The sequence below is a fragment of the Mycteria americana genome, chromosome 5, assembly GCF_035582795.1.
Source record: "Mycteria americana isolate JAX WOST 10 ecotype Jacksonville Zoo and Gardens chromosome 5, USCA_MyAme_1.0, whole genome shotgun sequence".
Lineage (NCBI taxonomy): Eukaryota > Metazoa > Chordata > Aves > Ciconiiformes > Ciconiidae > Mycteria > Mycteria americana.
The window spans coordinates 73,301,384-73,329,213 of NC_134369.1; the positions used below are offsets into that span (position 1 = coordinate 73,301,384).

Consider the following 27,830-nt stretch of genomic DNA (forward strand, 5'->3'; position numbering starts at 1 on the left):
TTGCATGGGGTTGCTGTGGCCCAAGTGCAGGCCCAGCACCGAGCCTTGTTGAACCCCATACAACTGACCTCAGCCCATCGATCCAGCCTGTCCAGGTCCCTCTGCAGAGCCTTCCTGCCCTCCAGCAGATCAACACTCCCACACAACTTGGTGTCATCTGCAAACTGACTGAGGGTGCACTCGATCCCTTCGTCCAGATCATTGATAAAGATATTAAACAGAACTGGCCCCAACACAGAGCCCTGGGGAACACCACTTGTGACCGGCCACCAACTGGAGTAAACTCCATTCACCACCACTCTTTGGGCCCGGCCATCCAGCCAGTTCTTTACCCAGCGAAGAGTACACCCGTCCAAGCCATGAGCAGCCAGTTTCTCCAGGAGAATGTTGTGGGAAACCATGTCAAAGACTTGTTTAGCACATTTGCTGAGCTCTGTCAGAAGCAGACTGGAGACAGCACAAAGTTCTCACAGGGAATTCTTGCCTGCCTAACCACAAGATCATTTTTGTCTTCACGACTCTGACTGTCAATTCACTGAGTACCTCCTAACTCTCTGGAAACTAAAGCAAGCTTAGGTAAAGATTCCACAGGTAAAAGCTCTACTGTAACTGATTCATTCAGCTCCACCAAGATCATCCCCAAAGGAAACAGGAAAGTAAAACATAGGCTAGATATCTGAGATGCAATAAAGTCCATCAGTAATTTGCAGCACGAAAAGGTTTAATTAGGTTTAATGAAGATTATTCTGTATTTCTGGATTTTAAAGCCAGTAATAAACCATTCCATATATACCTATATGTATATATATACACGAAATATATGAGTATTTGCTTCTGCCCCCCCCCCACACACACACACAAAAAAAGGAAGCAATAGGGGTTTTTTTCATCCATACAATTACTTAAGATCTCAAAAATCTGAATGAAGGATAAACTGAATGATAAAAAAGTACGGAAAATTAAGAAAACCACCAGTTTTCTCCCAGAAATGGAAGTATGCCTTTCATAAAAAATGGGTAAAGCACAGTAAGGGTACTGCCAGTAAGTTACACAACTGTTAGCTAGGCAGATGTGTAGATATGACCAACGTAATTACTAAGCTACCAGAAAAACAGCTCCAGAAAGGAAAGGAGCAATAAAAGACTAAGCTTCTTCACAGAGCTTCACAGTAACTACGGGAATACAGAATGGAAACCCTGAGGGCAAGAAGACATTTCTTTAGTTATCAACAGTAATCTATCTTGGCTAAATAGGATACAGTAAAAGATATTTAATTTTAAACAAGCTCCCTCCCTTTGCTCTATTTCTCCCATTGGAACCCTGTTTTGGGAACACAGAACATTTAGCATTCTCTCATGAGGGCCGCAGGTGGCAAAGGACTAACAGAATCTGTTTGTCCCCTGGGTCTCTCATTCATTAGGCATCTCTCCAGGACAAAAACATTACACAGAAGAGTGATTGCCAGTCTGCAATAAGGTAAAACCATGCAGAGGACTCCAGGCTTTTATTCTTATGCCTCTATACTTATTATATGTATATATAATTTCCAGGATTGCCTCATTGACAGTACCTATTAAAAGGATCCCCTGAAAAAAGAGAAAACCTGAAGTATTTCCATGAAAAAAAAACGTGAAAAAGCATGCACTCCTCAGCCAAACAGCATGCAAGTTGGTTGTTTTTCAGTTCAACCACACACTGCAGATCTGGCTCTGAGGTCACTGGACCTTACATGCAATCTACAACACAGACTTTTTGGCTTGTATTTTTGCAGATGCTGCCAAAATAACTTATACGAGACCAGTCAGGAGAATGACATTAGGTGTGCACGCGTGTCATTTCTTTCCATATGAGTATCGATGATCATGGCAGTTGGTGAATCAGCTCTAAGGGGTCCACAGCAAACAACTAACAGAAGCAGGTCTATTGGTTGCGTACTCAACCTAAGTTCACGTGGCTCTAAGCAGTGCCTTAAGTTCAGCAGCGTGGATTGCATCTCTACTGGAAACTAAAGAGAGGCAGGAAGTCCGAAAAAAATATCTTGGAAGTCCTCTTATAATGCAATCATGATCTGTCCTGTGGTGAATCCTTTTTTCCACAGAGACTGTTATTGGCACCAGCAGTCTGCCCAAAGAGAGCTAACTGTCAAGTCAGGATGCCAGTTTTCAGGTCCTTTCTTGTAATTGCTGAGACTGAAATAGATGCATTCTGATTAATAAAATATGTATGTCTCCTTTTAAGCCCACAGCACAAAGACCTGATAAAGCTGTCAAGAAGCCGTCACTTGGAGCTGTGGCCTTGAGCTAAAGAACTTGCACTTTTTGCCTCTATCTGCTCTCCCACGGAATAAGCTCTCCTGTGTACGCAGCTGCTGATCCCACTACATGCAGTACCTGAACTCATGCTACCCAATGAAAATCAAACTATTCCACTCATTCTTTTTACCTTAACAGCTTTCTGTTCTTAGCCTGGATTATTCTTTCTTCTCCATACAATCAACCTGTTCTCTCCATTATGGAACAAAGAATCAGCAAACAAGCTTAAAAATTATTCAAGAAATGCTATTTAGGAAGGTCCACTGGTGTCTGGTAGTATGTACAAAAGGGGACTTGCTTTGCCCTGTTAACAAAGTTTATAAAAAGCATGGGCATCTACAACTGTCTAAACTACACCCCCGAATCTCACAAACCTATCTTCTACTAGAACAAAGGAACTACCACTCACTCAACCTTTTTTTTTCCCCTGAAAGGAAGAAAAAGTATGATGGCTTCTGCAAGTAACTGGAGCAAAACAAATTTTCTTTGCTTTTGATTACTTAGGCAAAAGTAGATCTGGTAAGTATTTAAGGTAGCACTAAGATATCATTAGAGATAAGGAATAAATTGTAGGTTGAACTTTTCTTTTTGCTTTTTAAGAGGAGCTGAACCATTACAGTGCAATACACACCATTAGAAACTGATAACATCACAGTGTATCAAACAGATTGCTCTACTACTTTTGGCTTACCAGTGCTGTGCCAGCCAGGCTGAGACCATGCCAGCTAGATGGACAGTCAGTTATACCCAAACCACAATCAGACACGTAAAAACCAATGTAAAATGTAGAAATAGCCTTTTCTTGCCATTCCTGTTTTGACTTTTTCATGCTCTTCTTTCATTTTCCCCATTGCCTTCTCCGATTGCCCTCCCCACCAACAGGGCTACCAGCCCCGTTACGTCCCCCAGAGACCCCAGCTCCACAAACTGCTGCAAAAGGAACAGCGCAGGGAGCCAAGGGTAGTGGCAGACACCAGAAGAGCTAGTCCAGCTGGCAGAGATCCCTTCCGTCACCGAACGCCTTCTGAAACGCTTGCTCTTGGGCTCTGAGTGTCCATACAGCACTGTGTAACAGGCACTACTTGCCCAGCTTGTTCACTCACAGATTTTTATCTCCGTAGCAGATACTCTTTCTCTTCTTTAACTGGGGGAGCAGCTCAGAAGCATGTGAAACCCTCACCAAGAGGCTTCAAGACCACATAACCTCACAAAACATGCTTCCCACTGAAGTATTTTCTGTATAGCTCATGACCCCACTCCCCAGAGACACACCTACCTTCGATTCTTAACACTGACAACTGTGTACCTGGGTTTTTCTCCTCTGCATACGAATTCTTAAAAATGTTGGGTAGCAGCAAGCACAGGATCATTGTCTGCTATATAGTCTGGGCCACTAATTAGCATATCCATTTCCTGTAAGAAGCCCAAAGACTTTAATTACCAAATAAAAATTAAGTTGCAAAATACCAAATAGAACCCCAAAATATCCAGCATAACTACTTTTTTTTTTTTGTAATGTAGCTATTCTTTATTAATAGGCACTTGGTCAGTATAAGTAAACAGAGGTCATTTCTTACCCAAAACTGGATTTCTAAGCCTACCTACCTGGACTAACCTAAGTCTCAGGCACAGCTGCTTCCACAAGCTATTCACTGTGCCTCCTCATTCGCCGGGAGAGCCGGGCAGCTGGGGAAAGCTGCTGATTTCTGTTATATGTATTATGCAAGTAACTTCCCTCCTTTCCCGCTTGAAATACGAAACTCCACCACTTGTCTTTCGGCCCAGACGGAGACAATAGCTTGCCTGTGTTTTCAGGGCTCTAATTACAACTCCCATTTCGGTTATAGACTAGATTTATTGTTGTCTTTTAAAAAACCTACACCCAGTTACAGCTCGGGGTCGCTTTACAGGCCAGGTCCTAGAAGTAAGCCTCGACGCTGCTAAAACGTGCTAGTGAACTCTTTACGCTCACTTTCTCTCCTTTTACTTTACCTGAACCCAGGAGCACGGAGCACACAAGCCTCCCTGGCAGCGCTCCGGTTCCGCTCCGCCCTGCGGGCCGCCCCCGCTCTCCGAGGGGCTGTGGCACTCCCTCACTGTCCGCGCCCGGTTCGGCGGCCCCCAGGCCGACCCGCGGGGCTGTCCCCAGCCCGTCACCTCTCCCCGGGGGCCCGCCCTCCCGGCACTGACAGGGCCGCACTCGCTTAACGCTTAAACACGCTGCTGCCGGCAGGCGGGCTGACTGGACGCCAGCTGGCGGGTCGGGGGGCCTTCGCGAGAGGCGCCGTGCGGCGGAGCCCCTGGCGCCCAGCTCGCCCTCCTCTCACCGGCGGCAGCTGCTGCCGCCGCCGCCTCAGCACGGGGAAGCCTCCTCCGACCGCCCCTGTGAGGGCCGGCCCCACAGAGGCGCGGCGCTACCCCGCCCGCCAGTACCTCAGCGCCAACGGCCGCCCGCGCCTCAGCTGCAGCAGGCCACGCCCATCGGGCGGGGCGGACTGAACCACCCCTCCGGGGGGGCTGGGGCAGCAGGCCGCGCGGCCAGCTCCCTAAATGCCGTTCCGCAACTTCCGGTCGGCAGCATGCTCCTCCCCCCTCACACTGATTCTCGCTGCCCAGGCGGGCGGTGACGTCACGGGCCCCCACCACCAATCCGGGCGCAGCGGCTACGCTCAAATCCTCTAACAGCCATGGCGGGCTGCTCCGCCGCGCGTGCGGGGCTTGGCGCCGCCGGCCCCTGAGGGGGCGGCGGGGAGCGAGCGACCGACCGACCGACCGACCGCCGAGGGAGGGACCCCCGAGGGGCCGGGCCGTGGCCAGGCTCCGCGGCGAGATGATCGTGACGCCCACCCAAGGCCAGGCCGGTACCCCCGCCCGCCGCCGGGGACAGCTGCCGTTCCGGTCGGCGCCCCTCAACAGCATCCCCGCGGGCGGGCTGACCCCCGTGAAGGAGCTCCTGAGGTGTCAGGACACCCTCAAGGCCGCTCCGGCCGCCGCGGAGGTGGCGGGCTGCGGGGAGAGCAGCGCCCGCAGGCCGGCGGGCGGCGGCCCCTTCCAGCCCTCGGCACTGGCGGGCGGCGAGGAGCTGCTGGACGTCGGCGAGAGGCGGGCCGGCCCCAGCCCTGGCCCCGAGCGGCGGGTGAGGCGGGCGAAGCGGCAGGCGTGCGAGCCTCCCGCCCAGGAGTCCCCGGCCAAAATCTTCCAGCGGATGAAGGCCAGGGCCCTGCGGCAGCAGCAGGACCCTGCGCTGCCCGCGGGAGAGGCGCCGAGGAGCTGCGGCAGCGACCTGATCCTGACTCCCAGACCGAGCCTCGTGGAGCAGGGGCGAAAGCACAAGAAACCTGTCACAGCAGAAGGTCGGCAGAGACCCGCCGAGGTGCCTGGTGGGGGTATCCAGCCAGAAAAAGGTTTGTTCGAGTGCTTCTCCGAGAAAGCTGTCTCGTATTTAACGTTTTGCTCGCTGTGACTTCCTCTGCGTTTCGCTTACAACTCTTCCAGGGTCTGGGAAAAGCAGCCAGTGTGTGTTCATAGGTGTAAAGAATACTGGAACCAGTACTGGTTTTCCCCCAGGTATTCGGGATTTTTTTTTTTTTAAAGTTTGGATGGAGAGGTTTTTTAATGCTAAAATATGTCTGTACCATAGTCGATTTCTCTGACCCTTTCTTTACCTTAGAGGAATTCCTCCCATGCTATTTTCTCCTTTTCTTGCTCAGTCTGGCTTTAACTGCTCCCTCTGTTCTGTTTGTGAACGGGATTGACCTTTTGCAACACCTTGAAAAACAGAATTACACTTTATAAGTTAAAAGCATCAAACCAAACAATTACTTTAACTACTCCCTACAGTCAATACAGAAAGGAGTAGAGGTTGGTGGAAGAATTGCTTGGGTTTTGAAATCCTGGGCCGTTTCCCTGGGTACTCTGGTCTGATGACTTTTGCAGTGCATCTTCTGTTTCTGACTCGCTGGCGTAACGTGAACTTGCGAGCGCCGTGCCCCCTCCTGTAAAGGTCTGTAGCCGCTGGTGGTGATAGGAATGGCCTTCCTTCTGGTTGTGTGTATCTGTACAGGCAACAGAGGTCTTTTAGAGAGGAAGATGTCCTGTGGTGGTGCCCTGTTATTCTCATGCTATCATCACCTGGAGCGGGATACCCGCTGAAATATTGGCTGGCTTATCAGAAGGGTTATGCTTCATTGCTACGTGTATTCCTGTTTAAAGTGCGGTGCTTGCAAATGTCCTGTACTAAACTTTTATCCAGTTTTGGGTGGGCGTTAAGACCTACCTGGTTTGTCTGTGTTTGTTTTAAGACATAATTGCAGAAAACTAGGCTAAGTGCTCAGCCTAGGCTAGTGTCTTATCTGGCCACTAGCACGGGCAGCTGCATGCTGTTTTCACTGGGGGGCTATCGAGCTGTTCTCAAAAGAACTTGCTGTTATGAAGGAAGCAGCGCAAGGCACTGGTTAGATATTAAAAAGTCTTCCTAAATCTCCTCGTTGCACCATAAAACCACTTGTTAACTTCTATTATTTCTGTTGGTTACAATAAAAATGAGATTAAACCACTATTATGGTGGCTGGAAAAAGGGAGACATTGCACTCATCTTTAAAAAGGGTAGCAAGGAGGACCCTGGGAATTACCGACCTGTCAGCCTCACCTCTGTGCCTGGGAAGATCATGGAACAGATCCTCCTAGAAGCTATGCTAGAGCATGTGGAGGATGGGGGGGTGACTCGAGACAGCCAGCATGGCTTCACCAAGGGCAAGTCCTGCCTGACCAACCTGGTGGTCTTCTCTGATGGAGTGAGTATGTCAGTAGATAAGGGAAGAGCTACGGATGTCATCTGTCTGGTCTTCTGTAAGGTCTTTGACACAATCCCCTGCAACATCCTTCTCTCTAAATTGGAGAGAGATGGATCTGATGGATGGTCTGTCTAGTGGATGAGGAATTGGCTAGATGGTTGCATCCAGAGGGTAGTGGTCGATGGCTTGATGTCCAGATGGAGATCGGTGACAAGTGGTGTCCCTCAGGGGTCCATACTGGGACCAGTACTGTTTAATATCTTCATCAGTGACATAGTGGGATCGAGTGCACCCTCAGCAAGTTTGCAGATGACACCAAGCTGAGTGGTTGTTAAAGGAGAAGCTGCTGCCCGAGCATTCGCACACCATTCAGGGAGTCGCACGCACACCACCCGAGACTTTAACTGCTAGGACCAGAGTCCCTTCGCAGCGGCAGCTCCCCTGAGCTGACGGGTGCCCCTTTTCGACTCCTTGCTCACACACACTCACTTTCGGGTGCTTCCTCTCCCCTCTGGCTCGGCCCTAGGTTTCCTGAAGCAGAGTCTCCAATACGACGTACGCCAGGTGAATTTATTGAGTGGTACAGTAGTGAAAACAGCTCGAGCTGGGTGCCTCTGGAGAGGGACCCAGAACAAAGAAACCTCTGGGTAATTATACCCTTACAGTCTAAATTCACCTCCCCTCAGGAGACAGTTTGGACCAATAGTAGGATTTGGGTCTGGGGTCTTCCCGTTCTTCACTGGGCCCTTTCATTGTCTCTAGGTGGGCCAATTCTTCTCTTATCTCTAAGATTGCAGCTTCTGCTAAGATTGAAGCCTCCTTATCTTTCTGGTTTGCGCCAGTTTTGGGGGCTTTCCTTCATGTAGCCAAGTAAAAGTTCAGCGCACGGTCGGTGGATCTAGGTGAAAGTTCTTGCGGCCTAAGGCTTCAGCAAGCCTTGATGCTAACGCTAAAGTGACTACTGCAACAGTGGTGCAGTTGACACGCCTGAGGGACTGGATGCCATCCAGAGGGACCTGGACAAGCTGGAGAAGTGGGCCTGTGTGAACCTCATGAGGTTCAACAAGGCCAAGTGCAGGGTCCTACACTTGGGTCGGGGCAACCCCCAGTATCAATACAGGCTGGGGGATGAAGGGATGGAGAGCAGCCCTGCGGAGAAGGACTTGGGGGTACCAGTGGATGAAAAGCGGGACATGAGCCGACAATGTGCGCTTGCAGCCCAGAAGGCCAACTGTGTCCTGGGCTGCATCACCCGCAGCGTGGCCAGCAGGTTGAGGGAGGGGGTTCTGCTGCTCTGCTCTGGTGAGACCCCCCTGCAGTGCTGCGTCCAGCTCTGGGGCCCTCAGCACAGGAAAGACATGGAGCTGTTGGAGCGGGTCCAGAGGAGGGCCACAAAAATGATCCGAGGGCTGGAGCACCTCTGCTGTGAGGACAGGCTGAGAGAGTTGGGGTTGTTCATCCTGGAGAAGAGAAGGCTGCGGGGAGACCTTATTGTGGCCTTTCAGTACTTAAAGGGGGCTTAGAAGAAAGATGGGGAGAGACTTTTTTAGCAGGGCCTGTAGCTTGGCTAAGGGGTAGCCCTTAGCCAAGGGGTAATGGTTTTAAACTGAAAGAGGGTAGATTCAGACTAGATATAAGGAAGACATTTTTTACGCTGAGGGTGGTGAGGCACTGGCCCAGGTTGCCCAGAGAGGCTGTAGATGCCCCATCCCTGGAAACGTTCAAGGTCAGGTTGGATGGGGCTCTGAGCAGCCCGATGTAGTTGAAGGTGTCCCTGCCCATGGCAGGGGGTTGGACTAGGTGACCTGTAAAGGTCCCTTCCAACTCAAACCATTCTGTGATTTTTCTAAAAAGTGAAAGCTCCTGAAGTTTTATTTCCTTTTTAACAACAGATTTCCAAAAGGTATATTTTTGCCCTTGCATCATCACATCACAAATTGATGATGACTTTTGATCGAATATCAAAAGGGGTTAGTTATTGGTGCTGCTTGGTAGACCTTAATGCTATGAAACACGCCCCATTTGTATGCACCTCCAAGCTCCTGTTGATTGCTGTGGGCTGGGTTACATCCAGGCATGCATACACACACCTGAGGGTGTTTCTCAGGTGCAGCTGAGGCAACCTAACAGCCAACCCCTGATGAAAAGGGAAAGGTCGTACTGCCCATCCATCTTGGGAAAGAAAAGAGAACATATTGTTGTATAGTGGAGTTTAGTATCTTACAAAGTATGTACTTTGCTTCCCCGTCCCCCACATTAAAATGTTTTTCTTCCCCCAATTCAAAGATTTTTTTGGTCTTATTATTTTCCAGAATTACTTCTCACTCAGATTCCTGAGAACCAAACCATGAAAGCCATAGACCCTCTTGTGTTGGAATCCCCTCAGAAGTTCTTCTTGCGTATAAAGCGGAAATTGCAGCAGCAGCAGCGAAAAGGTACTTGGTATTGCTCTTAAGAACACTTCAAAACCTTCCTTGACTTCAGGGTTTCTGTTCTTGCCTATAATCTCTCACATGCTTTGGCAGAGTATCATTCTTCTTGCTTTGTAGTCTGCGTGCAGGGGAAAATGGAGGAAGAAACCTGCAAATCTGCCTTTTCAAACCTGGGGATGGCATTAGACTTGGTTGAACTATGCTTTAGGGCTGTGGGCTTCTGACCTCGAAGGTTGACATCATTAGTGCGTTTGAGCGCACTATCTCCTCTGACAACGAAAGCCATCTACCTTCAGGCGTGTGACGTGGTTATGAGGTCTTTAGAGACTAGGTGTAACACTTTGCCATTTGAATGTGAAACTTGGTGGAAAAATCCTAAACCTCTTATTTGCTGGTGGCTTTTTTTTTTTGTTCCCCCCTTAGCTTTTAATACATAAAGAGAAAAGGCTTGGCTCTGTGAGAAACTCCTGTATTTGTTTTTTTCCATATTGTTACTTGATAGCAACCCTGTATATGCTTCTGTCCTGTAATTCAGTTTTGAAAATGCAGATGAAGAAAATGATGCTTCCCAAAGTCTTAGTAGTGTTCAACTTCAAAACTGAACTTAATTTATCTGAAAATTCAAACCCCAATGCTTGCAGCTCCCAGCATAGCAGCAGCATGGCTAGAAGTCCAGATCTTGAAGTCTGGGAAGATGGAAATATTTGAGATGTTGTTTTTTGTGAAAACAGATTTTTTTTTTTTTTTTTTTTCTCTGCAAGGAGGATTCATTAAAGAAAAGATGGGAAGAATGGTCAAGATATACTATTAATAGATATAGTGTGTGCTAGCTTGGTTTTGGGGGAAAGTAGGATATCTGTAAGTCTTCAACAGCAGGGGTGTTGATCTGGTGAGGAAAAGCTAGTCTGAACAAATTCAGAGTGGCTTGCTGTTAACATTAACAACTGAAATAGGCAGTGCTTTCACAATTGTTGTAATGCTAATCAATACAACCTCCTCTTATTAAAAATGGAGCTAACTTTATGAGTGTATTCTTATTAGTTCTCAAATATCACTAATTTATTTGTTGTTCCTTTTTTTTTTTTAAGGGGCAGATCCAACGCCTTCAAACCCAGTCAAGCAGAGTATTCCTCCTTCCGCAACTACAGAACAGCCGTTAGTCAAACCTGCTTTTGCTGAGCAGCTCAGGAATGATCCTCCAGAGTATGTGGCCACTGATAAGGATGATCAGGATAGTTTCCTTGTGGAATCAATGGATGCTGATGATGAAATGTCTCAACATACAGTGACTAGTTCTGTCAATTTAAGCCCCACCCCTTTTAAAAATGAGGATCGGTTAGAAGAAAGGTGGGGAGATGGAGGAGCAAAACGTACTGAACTTCATCAAGACAGAAGAGAGTTGCAGCCAAGTAATAAGCAAGCTGCTCATGGAGTAGAAAAGATACTGGAGACTAATTCTCAGAAGCCCTCACAGTGCTTATGTAGCATTATGCTCTCTTCTCCCAGAGTCCACATTCCAAGGAACCAAAAGCTGAAAGAAGGCTGTAAGGTCCCTTTGGATAAACCTCATACAGATCGAGTTGCTGGCAAAGCAGAGAAAGAGGTGGGAGAAATGAATACTTTAGGGCAGCAGGTACAGTCCCGTGGACTGCTTGTAGCTCATAGTTGCAATTTTTTGTTTTGTTTTGTTTTTTCTTGTCGAAAGTAATGAGCACTCAAAGAGAATAAATATTATTTTATTAGATTGTACTGGGAAACACTTTCCATCAAAAGGATTTCTTTTTTCCCCGTACTCCAAGATGACGATGTTCAGGGTTTTTTTGTTGTTTTTTTTTTTTATAAAAGAAGGCCTTTTGACTTAGCATTCACAAGCCACAGTATAGGCTGAAAGAGTTCTCTACCTGAGGGAGTCTCCTACATCATCTCTTTAACACGTTAATTGCCATGCGTTGATATGATGGACATGAAACAATTCACTGGCCAATCCAGTTCTTGGCTGTCTACGCAAAGCCAGGGAGGAGAGATCTTTCCTAGCTGTAGGCCAGGGGTGGTTCTAAAGTTAACTGAATCTGTACAGCTGATAGTGAGGTAAAAGTCTTGGCTTTCCTACAGAATATCCAAACTTCTGTTGAACTAAGTGGGACAAGAATCTTTTCCTAGGAAACCAGTCTGCAGATCTTATTTTCAATTCAGTACATGCTTGGCACTATTTACAACTTTCTGAATAAATCTTGAGAAAAGCGGTGTATTTTGAAGCATGCCGCATTCCTCAGTGACTAGCCTAGGAAACTGGTGGAAGCATACCTTCCCGAGGTTTGAGTTTCCTTTGTTGCCTGGAGAAATCTGTGGGATTGCAGTCGTCTTCAAGTTAAGCAAGTTAATTGTTTCATTCTCCCTCACCGTTGTCAAGCATGTTTGATATGTTTTCCTGTATTTAAAAATAAAAGTTACCTGTATGATGAGCGTTGATTTAGGTAAGGAACAGGTATCCGCTAATATTAAAGATTTGTAGCTGAGTAGAAGATGCTGAAAGAGATGTATTGGGCACTACAGATCTGAGCATCGAGTAGGTGCTGGCTGTACGTGTCACGTACCTTTCCTCAGTCAGGATTGAGGTATTGGTATGATCTTTAGTGAAGTCCGGGCTGATGGTCAAAAGGTGAACATCATTAAAGAAAAGATCTGGAGCTTATTAACTGAGGTTGTGAGGAGAAATAGCGATAGTTTCAGATGTCAAAAAATCGTTTTCCGAGAAGCTTTTTTTTAAACAAAGTCGTATGTTTCGCACACAGTGTTCCAAACTGCAGCTCAAGTGCAACTGGCTTGCTGGCTATTTAATGCAAAAGGAAGGTACTGCAGCTGTATGTATGTCAGTAGTTTGCAATATCAGTTATAGCCATTCTAATACTGTCTACATTTTAGCAAGAATAGAGCTAATAAATACAATTTTATTTTTTCATGGATAACTTTTTTCTGAACAGTAACAGAGAACAGATGACAGTGTAAGAGGTATGGTGTAGTGTTGGTATTTTTTGTGAGGAGCTTTTTGGATTTGCTAGAGGTCTTGGCCAGTGGCCTTGTCTTCTGAAAGTCAACATTAAATTACTCAAAAGTTTCTATAATTTAAATTCCTGTCTTCACTTGTGCATTAGACTCCAGCTTGATTATGCTTCAACATTTTTGTGTATAATGGTTGTTTTCAGTTTTTCTGGTCTGGAGGATGGTGCCTAAATAACTTCTCAAGTTATACAGGAGTTAATTTCTATTTTGGTAATGCCTTGGTGATGTTGCATAACTTAGTCTAATTTAAAAATGACTTTTTTTTTTTTTTGGTAACAGAAAAATATCTGCCTAACCAGCTGGAGAATTAAAGTGATGGATGGTAACACTGCAATATGTGTTGAAGGAAAACGGAAGTAAGAAAAAATTTTCTGATTTCAATGCAATGTAAAACATGTTGGTGGGCTTTCAGAAAGGCTAGAAAGGCTTATACCATCTTTGCCTGGCTGAACAGCTGTAGCTTTGAGACTTGTATTTGTGGAATATCTTGGTAACTGTTGAAAGCAGTTCCACACGTCTGCCGCTTTCCTCCCCAGCCACATGGAGTGCGGCCCTTTGCTTGCATCCTAACCCTTGTGACAGTGCTTACAACTCTCACTGTGTTTTTTTAAACATAGTTATCTATCTTCTGGGTAAGCACGCTGAACCCAGTTGCTCCAGAGCCTGCAGAATGGCAGACCTGGTGCACGGGGGATGAGGGACTGCATGGCTGGAGGCTGAGGAATGGTGGGGGAGAAGGAACCATGATTGTCCTGACTTAGGTTGGCCTAGGTGGCCATGGGAGTGGTGCACCTTCATGGAACTTACTCTTAGCCTTTGGTAAATACAAAGTGATGTTACAGTTTAAACTTCTTTATCAAGAAAGAGGTGAATTCCTTCATGTGTGCAAGAGGTAGAGTGCCTACATACAGGAAACTACCTGGTTAAATAATTATTTCAAAGTCCAGTCCTGAGTCAATCAAAGAGCTTAAGAGGAATAAAGACAAATGTGTGTGTCTAGTAGATCCCCCAAACTGGTGCTGACTAGAGGTCTTATGAGCTTCTACTTAATTTCACAAAAATTCTGTTTTCTGGCTGCTTTAAGTCAAACTTGGTGCAGACTGCCATCAGCCATATGTTCCTGCCATATCATTTGTGATGGCACTATTACTCCTACAGCTATATGGTGAACCATGGCAGCAGCTGATCCACCTGAAAACTGAATCTGCAGTTTTTTTGGTTATGTTTTGGGTCAGGTTGTATTCAAATAGCTATAAGGTCAGGAAAACAAGCGTCAGAACAAAGGAGAGATTTAGCTTGCAATAAAGTTGTTTGAAGACATTATGAAAATATACCGTTGGAAAAGAGTATTCTGCTCTTGCCATAGTTAGTAACTACCTAACACAGTTACTTTTCTACTGAAAACTCGGAACCTCACCTAACAGCAGTAGCACTGTGAAAGGAAGTAATTCGGTATGCTTACTGAGAGATGCCAGAAGGCTACATATTCTGTGGTAGGATTTGTAGTAGGAATTGACATTTGTTTCATGGCTGTATGGAAAGAACTGATCCTCTCACTTTGCACCCTTCACTACTAGCCACGTGTTCTCTTTTCTGTTGTGTTGGTGTGTATCTGATACATGTTGCTTACATGTGACATTTGATTTGCTTTATAGACCCTCTGAATTGACTTCTGTTAATATTTTGTGACGAGTTATACGGTTGAATGTTTTCACTGTCATCTTGGGTTTCAGTCCTTAATACTGTTCTGTAGTTTTGGTCTGTCAGTTATTGTTGTAAAAGCATTAAAAAGAAAAAAACCCAAACAACCCAAAAGCAAACAAAAAAACCAACCAAACAAAAAAAACCCAACACTCTATGTAGATTTTCTACTTTAATGCTTGGGTTTATTTTTTATTTCTCATGGAGAGGTTCCTTAATAATGTCTTAACAACTCCAATTTTTGCACATATTAGGGCTCCTTCTTCAGTTGTTCTTGTTTTTAAATAGGAAGGTGAGAAATAAATATAATAATCCTAGGGAAAATATACATTTGACCTGTATAGTGGTAGTTTTGTAACTTGCATGATGGTATCACTGCAGTAATGAGCTGGATGGAGTCCTTTAGTGCATTTTGCTTCTGCAGCCTAATGCCAAGCTAATGCTCTGTGACTAATGTTTGCAGTAGTTGACATGTTCATTTTGTCTCCTGTCCAAGTATTAGACAAGGCCAGGAGACAAAATGAACATGCTTCTCCTCCAAGCTAAGAAAAGAAAGCCTAGCACGTCCTGCCAGTGTCTATATCACTCATAAAATACGTGACACTACCAGTCTCTCACGGAATATCAATATTCTAGGTTTAAATTCCTTCTTTTATGAAAACAATGTTTCATTCCTGTTCTTCATGTTACCTGTCTTTTCTTAGAGATATGAAAGATCTGTCTTGGCATAGTAATGCAATTATGGAACGCATAGCACACAACCAAGTTAAAACATCCTCTGGCAGTATCTACTTGCTACAGGGAAATATAGATTCAGCTTCGATGAGAAAAGAAGGTAAGAAGATGATTCTTAATGTAACCTTATAAATCTAAAACCCTTCTCAGTTTGTGATTGCACATACTGCTGAAGCGAACGTTTTGTCTTATCCTGCTAATTGGGCTCGGTGGGTATTCAGCACATGCTGGAAAGTGACTCCAGCATCAGATTTCTAAATACTATCTAATGTTAATTGTAGCTGGCACTTTTAGGGTGCTGCAGTTACAGGGAGGGATTTCAGAGCATGGCTAATAGGTACGTTCTTCTAAAAATCTTTTGCTAAGATTGCCTTTATGTAATTTTGGTCAATGTTTTGGCATTTAAATAGTGCTAAGACATTCATACGGGGATTGTTTGTACACTACTGAAATTACTGTGGTGTTCGCATTCTATCCGTGACGTACTAGTCAGTAATTAACGACTAGCTCTGCAACACTACGTGGAACTTCTGTTTGGAGACAGACTAGTTATGGTGTCAGTGCTTTATAATTAGTAAACTAATCCATATTTGGGGTCTAAGTTGTATGCTATACCAAATCCATCAAAACTTCCTGCTTCAGATTGTTTTGAAGCATGTGGAATTTCAAAGGAAATTTAATTTACACACAAAGTTAAAGTTAGGCTAGGCTTTATTCCATTTTTGTTGCTTCATGTGCATACTGTCATGCCCACTAGTGAATGAGCTGCCATGTTAGTGCTTACAGGCAGCTCTAGGAACATAAAGATAATCTGTGGCAGAGATGGAATAAACGCTTGCCTTCGTACAGACGTGCCTTGTGTGTGTGATCACACTCTTTAAAGGAGCGTATATGCACTCTTTGCTCTTTCAGGCCCAGCACAAAGCATCCAAAGATGTGTCTGTGGCTTTAATTTTTTTCTTCTCATTTGCAGTACTGGGATGCATTCTGATAAATACCTGACTTGGCTGCTCTCTGACTTGAATTTTTTATTAGTTCCTCTGCTAAATACTGATATTTGTTTTTATTTTAATATTCTGAGAAGGAAAAGTGATAGCAAGAGACTTCTGAGCAGAGTGGCTCAAGTACTACAGAGGTTTCCTAAGCCTAAGAGTTAATGAACTGTGCTGGGTCAATTCTGCTGATCTTTGGACTTAGCACTTATGGCAAAATGTCCTTCCTTCTCAGCTTCCCCCTCGCCTCCCAGCATCCCCCAACGCACAAAGAAACTGTCATGGGGTCGGTGTGGAAAATACCCTGGAAACACCCTGAACAGATTCAATATTGATACATGAATCAAAAGAGAATTTAAAGACACACTAATGTAGGTAGAGAGGAGAAGAAATGCCACATCTGAAGTCTAACCTGAGGATTTCCCTAAACCAGTGGTACTGGCAGCCAGGGACGGCTGGGACTGTCAGCAGCGGCACCGTTAGTTTGTGAGCAGCCCTGCACCGGTACAGAACTACTTGCCTGTGGAACATATTTGATGATGTGTACCGATACTCCAACTGACTCTTCGAAGCACTGAAATTATCAATGCAACGTGTTGCAGTAAGAGCACTGGCTAGGCACTTACCTCCTACTGCCTCGTTACCAAACGTGGCTATGAGCAATCTGGGACTCCAGGTGTGCTACCAAACCTGTCTGCTGGTCACCGTTGGCGGAACTCTGCAAAGGGCAGTACAGGCTATGTGTGCACAGGCTCTGCTCCTGGAAAGGTGTTTTCTGCGGTTGATGTCCCAGCAGCCCCACAGCAGGAATGTTGCACACAACCCCTGTGGTGCTTGCTCCCTTCCAGCCTTGCATCTGTGCAACAGCGCTCGCTGTGCTTTGGCTAGAGTCCTTCCCGATGATCGGGCCGTGTTATCCAGTCCATATAGAGAATGAACGTATGTGCTGTAATGAAATGCTACTCCTAAAGCATTTCAAAGGAGCTGAGGGATGAAATAACAAGTGTGTAACATCTCTCAAAAAACCTGCTTTGATACCTATGGGCCTGAAAGGCGGCTGATGCAAAGCTTTTTAAAAAAGTTGTTTCCCAAGTCCCTTGAAACGCAGCGTTTGGCATTCATATGAGGTAAACCAAGAGAAACTGTGATAATGAGTGGGATTGGTAGATGTACAGATAGCGAGGTAGGGGGGAAGGCATCTACAGTGCTACTGTAGATGAAGTAATGCCTCACAGTGGTGTAAGACTTCTCTGATGGGGCCCCTAGACTTCGGGCTTCTAGAAAGGCTCTTGGGAAGATTTGTAAGGATGTGAAGTAGTTATGTGATAAGGAGGAGCAGCTTCTGTAGGTTTAAATAACAACAGAAAACGAGAGGAATAAAAAGAATCCCATAATCATGTGGGCTGTTGAGCAGATTCATAAACTTTGTAGAAAACATGAGCTGGGAAGCAGCAGCTGTAGTCTGATGTTGCTAAGTTGCAATCGGGATGGTAAGGGTGAGTGCTGGCCACAAAGCATGTCATAAGAGCTTCAGAATGGGCATTAGAACGGTGAAATTCAGTCTTGATAAATGTAAAATGATGCATGTGGTGGTAGGGGAAAGCATATTGTTACATATATCACAGAATGGTTTTGTAGTTTGGTTTGGGTGGGACCTTTAAAGATCATCTAGTCTGACCCCCATATGATTGTATATGATGCTATATGACTGTAAGACTCTCGGTTCACTGTAAAAACTGGGGAACAAGGTTTGGGGGGGTTGATAGGTGGCTCTATTAAGAGGTCAGCCTAATGCTCACTACCAGTTAAACACCTTGAACATGGAAAATGAACGGAACAAAGACCGCTATAGCTGTAAAACCTATGTGATACATGAGCATCTTGAAGACTGAGTACAACTGCACGTCTTTCCTTCCCCTTCCCCGCAGAAACCCCAATGACCTGCTGTCCAAAAGAATGCAGAAGAAGTAGGAAATGTGTGGAGAAGAATGACATGTTTAAAGTTATGAAAAGGCTTTCACAGGGCAAAGGAGAAACTAAGCTAAGACTTTCTGGCCTGCAAAACAGGAGACTGGGGAGGAGGTGTGGGTGAGGTTTATGAAATAACAAAGGCAATGGAGGTGGTAAATAAAGATCAGTTGTGTGCAGTCTCTTGCAGTAACAGAATAAAGGAAATAAAAAAAAAAACTAGTAGAGGGGAAATAAAAAGCTTTTCATGCTACATGCATCTCATTTGTGGAAATCCTTGCACAGGATCTTGTAGATGCTGAAGTTTTACATGAGTTCCACTGGAGACTGAGCAATTTCCTGGAAGACAAATTCCTTTAGGGTTTTTAAATACATAGAAATCAGTGTTGATTTCTCAGTCGGAGGTTGGGAGATTGCTTGGAGGGACTATTCTTGTATACTTGCCTTGCTTCCATACTCTACTTTGGCCTCTGCTGTTAGTAGCCTTTCCCTGGTTGGGGCTAGACGGACCTTTGGTTGTACACTAAATAAACTAATGAAAGAGTGCCTTTCTCATTTCCCATTTTCCTGCAGGAGCTCAGTTACTGGAACTCTCTGTTGGTGCAGGCTGACATTAATGGTCTTTCAGCTCCCAAGATTAACAGTTTGTGAATGTGATTTCTTTTTTTTTTTTTTTTTTTATGCATGTGCCTTTTGAATGCTTTCCAGTAAAGATACTGCTTCCCAGAATTTCAGATAAATATCCTACTACTTAAAGCTTGTTTTCTAATCGCATGCTGCAGACCCTTCTTGTAGCAGTCCATAACTCCAGTGGTCTGAGTGTCAGAGGCCGAACGCTACTGGTTTTTTAGACATTGTGAGCAGTAAGCAATGGCTCAATGTTGTTGTGCTCCGGCACCGTACAGGTTACATCCTGTCAATGAGAAGGCTACGCGATGGCCTCGTATCCACGAGAGCATTACATGCCACACGTTGTGCTCAGAAAGGCTGGAGCTCAAGTGATGCTTTTTTCCTTCTCTGTTGTGACAAAGGTTTACATTATACCTTTGCATCAATACTTGTTTTTAGTTGGTGTTTAGTTTAGTTTGTCTCTTCCAATTTCAGAGACAAAACTAGAGTCATTCTGTTGTATCTGCACTACCTGAAGAACTTCCCAGGTTTATCAGACTGTTGCTAGGTACTTTGACTGCACCTGATCCTCGTGCAGTTGTTCTTTGTCTAAGTCTCGTGAACAGTCTGTGCTCTTGATGGAACGGCTTCTGTAGCAAAGTGAAGTTTTCTTCCACGTGGAGTTTCCCTGATATGGCAAGTCCCAAACAGCTGAGACCTACCCGGAGCCCAAAAACCTCAGGCTCTGTGAGGGACTTCTGGCACTCTGCAGAGAAGCCACGTGCCCATCCAGCTAGATGACCAGGGAAGGCTTGTGCTCCTGGTTCCCAGAAACCAGAATGCTGTCTCCAGATACTGTCGTCTGTAATGAATGAGCCCTTGGTGGGCTTTTCTGTGAAGCGTGCTGTTCTCTTAAACTGGGGAAACCTTTCTATGTCTAGCATTTAAAGATGCAGTGAGCTTCTGAGGTACTTGGAAAACCGTGATTGTACTGGGTATTATTTCTACCCTTTCTGATTAAAAGTGTTGCTCAGCTCTTGTTAATGCTACTTTTGTTTCAAACAGGATTTCCCTACCGTTTCATCAAAAGATTTACATATGGGTTTTCCAAGAAGTGGAAGGAATATGTTGAGCAGTTTCTTGAGGAGAGAAGAAGGTAATTTCTTTGGAGATTCTGTTTCATTGCAGTGTTCTTTTAAGTATTTATTGAGATTTTGCTTTTTAAGAATACTATACTAGAGGAGTACAAAAGGTTGTAGATGTGTGCATGAAGACTATGTTCCAGGCAAATACTGGTCCCTGCTTTGGAAGGATGCCCTTGTGCCTTCCTTCATTAATCTGGTTTGGGGTTGTTCCACTTGTTTACGTAGCCTTGGAGCAAACACAAGCAAAGGGCTTCACTGCCGCAGCAGCTCACGCAGTGTCTGCAGGGGTACAGCTGCACTGCGCTGTTGGGCTTTTGCCGAGGTGAGGAGAAGACTTCGAGTTTACCTAAGTTAACGTGTTGTTAAAGGACAACTTATTCAGATGTTTATTATTTCTTTTCTTAAACTCCAAACCATTAGGAAAGAACGGAAACAAAATACTGGTGAGGATGCAAATGAAGAGAGTGACTCAGTGGTGGGTATGGATCTGTTGAAAAATGCAGAAGACTCTGCAAGAGATGTAAAGAAACCTGAGACCAGAAACACCACCTATGAAGTATTACCGAAGAATGATGAAAATGCTTGTGAGTACTTCATAATCCTTTTCTTTGGAAAAAAGTTGGAGTTTTTTTGAGAACTGTTTTCCCCAGCAGAAGATATCTATTCTCTGTCTGTTTTGTATCTTGTTAATCGGGCTGTATGGAAGAGGTAACAAACCAGTTGGGTGAAGTTTTTTGTTTGTGTTCACTTAGACTGCAGTGATCAAGAGTGTTGACTTTATTTCTGGTTCGCTGGTGTACAACAGCTACAACAAGCGTTTAGGGGCTGTCCTGAGGGTTAACCCTGGGAAAGAAGCAGGAGTCTGGTGTGGTCTGGAGTAGCTGAAGGCAGTGACTCCAGAGCTGTTTATTCTGACAGCAAACTTGACTTAATTTTTTTCCAGTTGCTATGTTGCATAACGTACTCTCTTCTTAGTCCTTCTGGGATGCCTGTGGGATTTAATACCTCTGTCAAGGCCCTGTCCTTGGGACTCCTCCCCTGCAGTGCCCACCCCTCTTTTAGCTGGGTTAGTTTTAACTCATGTCAAGTCCTTGAGCAGGTTCGTTTTATGGCATCTTAATGTTTTTGCCACAGTTGAGGCATAGAGAGCGATAACAATTGGATTGTGGAAAGATTCATTATGCTGGCTTTGTTTCTAAAGGAAATGGTTGTAAAGCCATAACCTATTGATCCACCTCTTTTTCCCTTGCCTTGTTATGCAATCCTAGCTTTGTTATGGACGCTAAAAGCTTTTGGTTTTAACTTTGACTTCTTTTTAATATCTTGTCATAGGTTCCAACTGGGCTTTGGCCAAACTTCATTGCACCATTTGTTACTACTGTAATCAGACTTTCTTGCTAACACTGTAAAAGCTGCTTTATTTTTTTCTCTCATTACAGTTAGGATTTGCTCAGTGTGACAGCTTTTCTTTATCGTTCTGCTTCCCTATATGACTTTCACAGTATTTATAACCCTCTAGACAAAGTAAAAATAAAAAGTTCACAGCAGTAAATGTTACAATTTGTGAAGATTATGACTTCCATCACGTTAAGGTATGCTTATTTCTAACCTGAACACGTTTAAAAGAACAACATAACATTGTAGTAAGTTTTATGTTTTCCACGTAGTCAGTACAAATGAGCTGGTTTAAACGCAAGATTGCTCCTATGCTTGTGGAGTCTGCAAAGCTGAATTTCCATACAGTATTTGGAACAAAACTATATTTTTTGTTTGTTCTCGTAGATACAACACCGAAGCGCAATTCCCTGTCGAATGACTTGAGCAGAGTTTATACTCGTAGTGGCCGTCTTGTTAAACCACCGTTAAATTTCTGGTGTGGGCAGCGTGAGTTTGTTGATCAGAAACTAAATGTTACTATAGAAGAAGGTGGAGTAGATTATTTGAGCATGGTAAGATTCTTTTTCATATTGTTACTTAAATGTATCTTAAATATAATGAATAAACTTGGCTAGGTATCTAACAGAAAGAGTCCAGCTCTTAGAAGTACCTGAAGAGGCAGGAAATCTTGAAAAACATTATAGAAACATTTTAAAACAAACAAAAAATAGTCTTAATCTCTGTATGATCAGATAATTGTTGTTGTCTGTAAAATAGGGATAACAGGGAATTACTTCTGGAAAAGTAAGCGTTGTTTTGAAAGATAAATGTATCAAGCAGGAAGCTGCACACAGGTACTGGTTTGGGTCACAGAGGTTCCCAAGTAAAACACTTTCTGTAACACTGTAACGCTGCGCCCTGCCACAGTGCGTAGTCCCGCAAGGGACGGCAGCGCTGCAGGTAAGCCCTTGTGCCACTCGGTGCTGTTCTCCGTTCTCCCCTCCTGTGCAGGCTGCCCATTCGTTAGGACCAGATATTTCCTCATTTCTGGTATCCTGATCTGTCCAGGTCACCCCAGTTTTGATTGAGGTGTGCTGCTCCGATTTATTATGACACACTAAGCAACTCTGATAATATTCTGATACTGAGTGAAGGAAAACAGCATTCTTTGTGGTCGTTGTGAGCATTTTTTTTATGTCTCTACGATTAGTTGGCCTTGTGGAATGGGGGGTGTACTAACGCTTGTCATCAGCTGCAGCGGTGAAGGTGTGTGTCCAATTTACCACCAACTCAAGCAGCTCTAGGCCTCAAGATTTTAACTTGTGTTTTAGAATATTTAAATTTAAAGGGAGTCAGGCTGAGTTGCTGTGGTTGCATGCATTTGTATAAACACCTGTGTTCTTCAAATAGCATTTAGCAGATACTGGTCAATGTAGGTGACTCTTAAATCTACCCATCCTGTACACATTTGGCTTTTTCAGAGCTGGCGTCAGTAGGCTTGATATGTAATCTCTTGCAGAAGTTTAGATTAAATTGTTTTATCTTGAAGATGTTTAGTAGTGAAAAATCCCAAAGAAAGACCAGTTCCATCTCTAAGAAGAATAAAAGAAAGGAAGTAATGAAGACAACAGAAGAAACAACAAAAAGCCAAAGTAAAGGTAATTTTTTTTTTTTTCTTTTTTTAAAGCTATTGGTTAGAATCAGTGGGATGGTCAGTTGGGTGCTGAGCAGTACGGTGATGTCCTCCTGTTAATGCAAAGAAATTATTCAAATCTTTTAATGGTTGATTGTGTCTTCTATGAAGAATACCAGAGCAGCATTAATGCCTAGTTTCCTAGTTCCACAGCTCCGACTATAAGCTGCGTTTGTAAACCACTTCTTTATTTACGTAATGGGAATGTGCAGATTTCTTTCTGGAAATTGAAATGAAAGGATTATGGTTTTTTTGCAGTTTCTGCTCCTGTACTTTGGCTCTCCCAACATGGCTGTTGCATGTGACTTGAGAGAGCCGGAAGCGAAGCGGAGTTCACCAGTCCAGTGAACTGGTGGTCTGGCTTTACTTTTTAAGCTGGATGAATTAAAATAAATTAAATGACTATGTAGGTAAAAAAAGTGTATTAACAGAGTTTTAAAACCTTTATTTTTATAATATTTGGGATACAATAGAACCCTGAAAACAATATAAAATATAAAGCAGAAGTTTCTCTCTTAAAGCAGCGGTAATGCTTCCTGCAGAAATGCTGTTTGTAGCACAAGTAAAGCTTTCGGGATGTTCGTGTTTGCGCAGTCTCAGTCATAGCGTTTTAGCAACACTTTCTGTTGACTATTTTATTCTCTATCTGCTCAATTCACGTTCCCTTTTGTAGCCTTGATAATCCTAGTTCTTTTAGTTGTCTGGAGACGGCCTGGCATGGGAGTGACCTGGGCAGGAACCAGGATGCCTCCTGTACAGGAGGAGCCTCCCCACTGCTGGCTGTACTCCCTCTGAGCAGAGGGACGCTTGCTCAAATGAATCCCGTGCTTGCAACTGGTTTCCTGCCATGTCCTCTTTGTAAGAGTCACATGTAAATGGATTTTCTCTGCTTCTTGACTGCCGTGCACAGGAGAGGCCTGCCTGCTGGGACGTGCTGTCATGTCTGTGTCATGTAGCCTCTTGTTCCTGAAGAATTTAATCCCAAATATGTAGGAGTGTATGTGTGAGGGCAGAAGGCCTTTACTGAATCCTTCCAAGCTACACGTATGGGAGAGGAGGTGTAGCGATCGCAGGAAGCCTCACTAGGTGCTGGTTTTACTCAGTCATGTTTGGTGAAGTTATGGACATCCCTTAACAGCAGAAATGAGTTTATAGTTGTCTGCCAGGTAAATCTTTGGAAATGGCTTGCAGATAACCTGTGCTATGCATCTCTTCAGTGGGGAAAGGGTGGGCAATACAGAGCGTGATGACATGTTTCCCAGCATCGCCGATTTCTCTCTTCCGTGACGTTTTGCTGTGTTGCGGAGGGAAGCAGTGTTTAATTTATGTTTGTGTTCTAACACGACCATTCAACAGAGTATCTCCTCCTCCTGAAGAGCTCTAGTGTTCTGTTAATGTGGGGAGAGGCTTCTGCAGAACACAGGAGGCGTGCTGCTTGTCTCTTCCTACAGACTGCAGTCTCTGTGACAGAAAGGAGTTCACAGATCTTAAGGAGTGTGGGATGCCTTGCATCCCGCAGCAGGCTAGTCTTTGCTTGTCTGAGAGCACAGTAAGGATTTACATTACAATGTGTGATCTTATACTGACATCTTCTCTTTCAGGGAAAAAGAATGAAAAAGGAGTAAGTTCCAAAAGAGAAACCAAGTCTGTTGGGAGCAAGGAGGCCAGGCACTTCGTGTCAGATGATGATGAAAGCGATCATGCAATCGATAGTACAAAAATTAACACACAGCCTGCTTTTAAGCTGACTGCCTTAAATACTGAAGAACTAAACAAACATAACTATAATAGCAGAACCCCAGGAACAACAAAGGAAAAGAGAGGAACAGAATATGGAGAATTGACTACGTATCAGCAGGCTTGCAAGTACTCCTTAAGGTCAGCCAGACAACTTCAAGACAAGCATTTAACAGAAGAATTGTCAAGCAGAGATGAGGAAGAGGAATCCAGTGAAGATATCCCACTGTCTATCAAAAGGAAAAATAAACCTTTATTTAAAAAAGAGACTCAAAACTCTAAATCTTCCTCTAGCTGTAAAAGTTCACAGGATGATGCAGACAAGTTGTTGTGTGAACAAAGGACTGTAAAACGCTCTACTGCCTCCCACAACGTGCCATTGAGGCAAAGCGTGCCCGGATCCGTCGATGGTTCTGATTTACTTGAAGGTAAAACACCTTCTAGTGAGCCTAGTGCTTCCCATCTGCCTGATAAGGCAATGAGGACAAGAAGCAGAATCAACCCTCCACGGTATTTGCTTGAATCTGACACTGAGCCGGACACCAATGAAGAGCTATTTCAAGTAAAAGAAAAGAATTCCAAAGTATCTGATAAAAAACCCCCAAACTGTAAAGTTTCTAATACTGCCAAGTCTTCAGCAGAAAAAGCGAGAGAACCTGAGAGGGAAAAGGTGCAGAAATCTCTAGAACTTTTTCCAAGGGCAACTGATGGCTGGTCTGAAAAGGAATTGCAGAAGCTCCACAGGCAAGTGGTTGCCCTGTCTTCACAGGGCAGAGATTCCCTCGGACATCGGGAGGTGTAACATATTGAAGGGTTTGATGGGCTGGATTTGGATTTTTCAGATTCAGTCTCTCTCACATTAATTCAAAGGTTTCCTTTACGTTTTAATTCCCTCTTACAAAATAAATTTTGTTAATGAATTAAAAAATAGTGAAATAAAGGAGACAACTGAGTATTTTCTAAAATAACTATAGACGCGTGAGCCTACAGCAGCCCCCTACCCCTGTCATCAGTGTAAAGCGAGAGGAACACAGACAGTAGGCAAAATGTTGTGAATCTACTCCTCTACCTGTTTTTCAAAACCACATACTTGATCTTGTTAAAAGTGATAAGCATTCCTATGAGTAAAATTGAAAAACACGAGTAGGTAAATAATGTGGTAACAGTATTCGTATTTATGGTTTAGACAGTAAATCAGAGGGGGCATATTGTCTCCCCTAATGGAATAAAATGTTAAACATGACGTGCTTATGTATTTAAGTCTTGTAAAGGGGAGATTAACTGCAAGAACCTTTAATTAATGCATTGTCCAATTACTTAAGCTACTGGGCAGTATTTAATACATACACTAAGTAATAAAATGCCCATGTGTGGTTTTGTTTCTTTTAGATTAGAAACCTGAAAAGGCACGAGCTCATGTCTCGGGGGTGGGGGGGACCTGCTGCGACCAAGGAAGACATTTATCTTGTAATGGAGCTGTTAGCTTAAATTGTTCAAATAAATTTTTGCATGTTTTGAAGCATCTGGACAAGACACCAGAGACAAGATTCTCTACACCCCACGCGCAGCGTCGTTTCCAGGAAGGGCAGTTGGTCTCTGGGTGTTTTGCTTGGCAGCGTGGCGCAGGTTCTTCTCATGACGAAGGCTGTGGCTTTGTTCTCTTGGCAGGGCCATTGCTTCGTTTCCAAAGCACAAGAACGGCTTCTGGGTGGAGATAGCCATGGCGGTGGGGTCTCGCTCTGCTGAAGAATGCCAGCAGAAGTACATAGAACAACAGGCAAAAGGTTCCAAAACACATGCTAAGAAGACCACCGCTACAGGAAAACCAGAACAGAAAGGTACCGACATCTTGGTTCTGGGTACATTGTTGTCTTTAAATCATTTTAAATTCAGTATTTGTTGTGTAATGGGAGATACAGGCATAAACACACATTGGAGCCTGACAGTGAAGAAGGTCATCTTCTACAGTTTAAAGGTTTGTTGCAGAGCTTGGAAGATGGCATAAATGACTGAAGAAGAAGAGAAAGGATATTTGTAGAGTTTTCTAGTTTTTGGCATGATGGGAAGACTTAAACTGGCTTTGCCACCTAAGGGAAAATAGCTATTTATATCTTAAGAGGCTCTGGGAGCCTAGTAGATAATGAGCTACTTGTAGAGCTGTTGATCCAGAAAGAATAATGGGGTGCTTGCATGCACCAAGGGCAGCGGGGAGTAAGAACAGCGAAGTTATGTTCCCTGCAGCCTGGCACTGACGTGCCTGTTGCTGTTTCCTGCCCAGTTCTGAGGTCAGTAATTCACGTTGATGGATGGCAAGTACTCCCTGCAGTGAAAGGCAAGAGCTCCGTGTGGGTGTTTACCACAGAGAAGGTTACAATGACTTAGCGGGTGCTTAGGTAAGGAAAGCCATTGGGTAGCAACTGCTCAAGCTGATGAAGACAGGCCGTGCTCAGCCAGTGGAAGCTGAAGCGTTGTGTTACACAGCTGTGGGCAAAGACGACTCTGGTGATGTTTCTTGGTGGTCGGAGCTGTGCATCCATCTCCCATTTACTGAAAGCATTAAAACCGTTTTTCTCTCCAAATGAGGTGATCCAGGTTACTCACAGTTACTGGACTTCACGCGGGAATGCTTGGCTCCGGTCCGTAGCCTCAGTAGCGCGGAGCAGACCAGGTGATCGCAGTAGGCTTCCCTGCCCTTTAGTCAGTGAACGGTGATTTTGTGCAGACTTGGAAAGGCCCCAGGGTGAGGGTTCAAGTGCAGGACAATGCACTTTATTTTTACTTGAATGTGTCTTTGACATGTTTGTTGCAGTTACAGAATTTGTGTGAGAACCTGCTGGGCATCAATTTTGCAACGAATTTTACTCAGCTTTGGTAGTGTCAATATTATTCTTGAGCGTTTTGGAGCATAGATAGAAACCATCTTATTTTGAATATTACCATGGTATCAAAATTCCCTGCGCTTCTGTGATTACGAAAGCTTTTTCTAATGTTGCTGTTCATTTCTCCGCTGCTGATCTCCTTGTAGAGAATTGTCTCCTGTTTCACCCTGGCAGTTGACAGTATCAGACTTCAGACTGCAGACTCTTCTATTCAGCAGACACCGTTGTTTTGGGTAGTGAGTGTTCGTAAAGAGTCGGTCTGCCACAGTGGTTTTAAGGCTTTTTGCTTTGAGGAAATCAAATGCTTGGGACCTCTTGGACTCACTTGGGCCTGTAGAATACTAAGCCACTCTAAAATGACTGTAGCAAAGCAAAGGATTGAATTCAGTCCTGTGTG

At 44.3% G+C, this 27,830-nt stretch overlaps 1 protein-coding gene and 1 long non-coding RNA gene across 2 annotated transcripts in view; one reads left to right on the top strand and one right to left on the bottom strand.

The window, feature by feature from the left end:
* Nucleotides 1-1,808: 1,808 nt before the first annotated feature.
* On the bottom strand, nt 1,809-4,625 carry LOC142409826 (uncharacterized). Its single transcript, XR_012775789.1, has 3 exons — nt 4,305-4,625; nt 3,589-3,725; nt 1,809-2,189 (listed from the first exon to the last, which is right to left on the bottom strand). It is a non-coding gene; the product is annotated as an uncharacterized LOC142409826 (long non-coding RNA).
* Nucleotides 4,626-5,117: 492 nt separating this feature from the next.
* MIS18BP1 (MIS18 binding protein 1) overlaps nt 5,118-27,830 on the top strand; it is a 28,198-nt gene continuing 5,485 nt past the window's right edge. Inside the window, exons 1-11 of the mRNA XM_075504014.1 lie at nt 5,118-5,716; nt 9,418-9,540; nt 10,626-11,140; nt 12,877-12,953; nt 15,003-15,133; nt 19,668-19,758; nt 20,168-20,331; nt 21,530-21,696; nt 22,674-22,782; nt 24,419-25,298; nt 26,223-26,392. Coding sequence (XP_075360129.1) covers nt 5,143-5,716; nt 9,418-9,540; nt 10,626-11,140; nt 12,877-12,953; nt 15,003-15,133; nt 19,668-19,758; nt 20,168-20,331; nt 21,530-21,696; nt 22,674-22,782; nt 24,419-25,298; nt 26,223-26,392 — 3,001 coding nt within the window. The 5' untranslated portion in view covers nt 5,118-5,142. The remainder of the gene's footprint in view (nt 5,717-9,417; nt 9,541-10,625; nt 11,141-12,876; nt 12,954-15,002; nt 15,134-19,667; nt 19,759-20,167; nt 20,332-21,529; nt 21,697-22,673; nt 22,783-24,418; nt 25,299-26,222; nt 26,393-27,830) is intronic.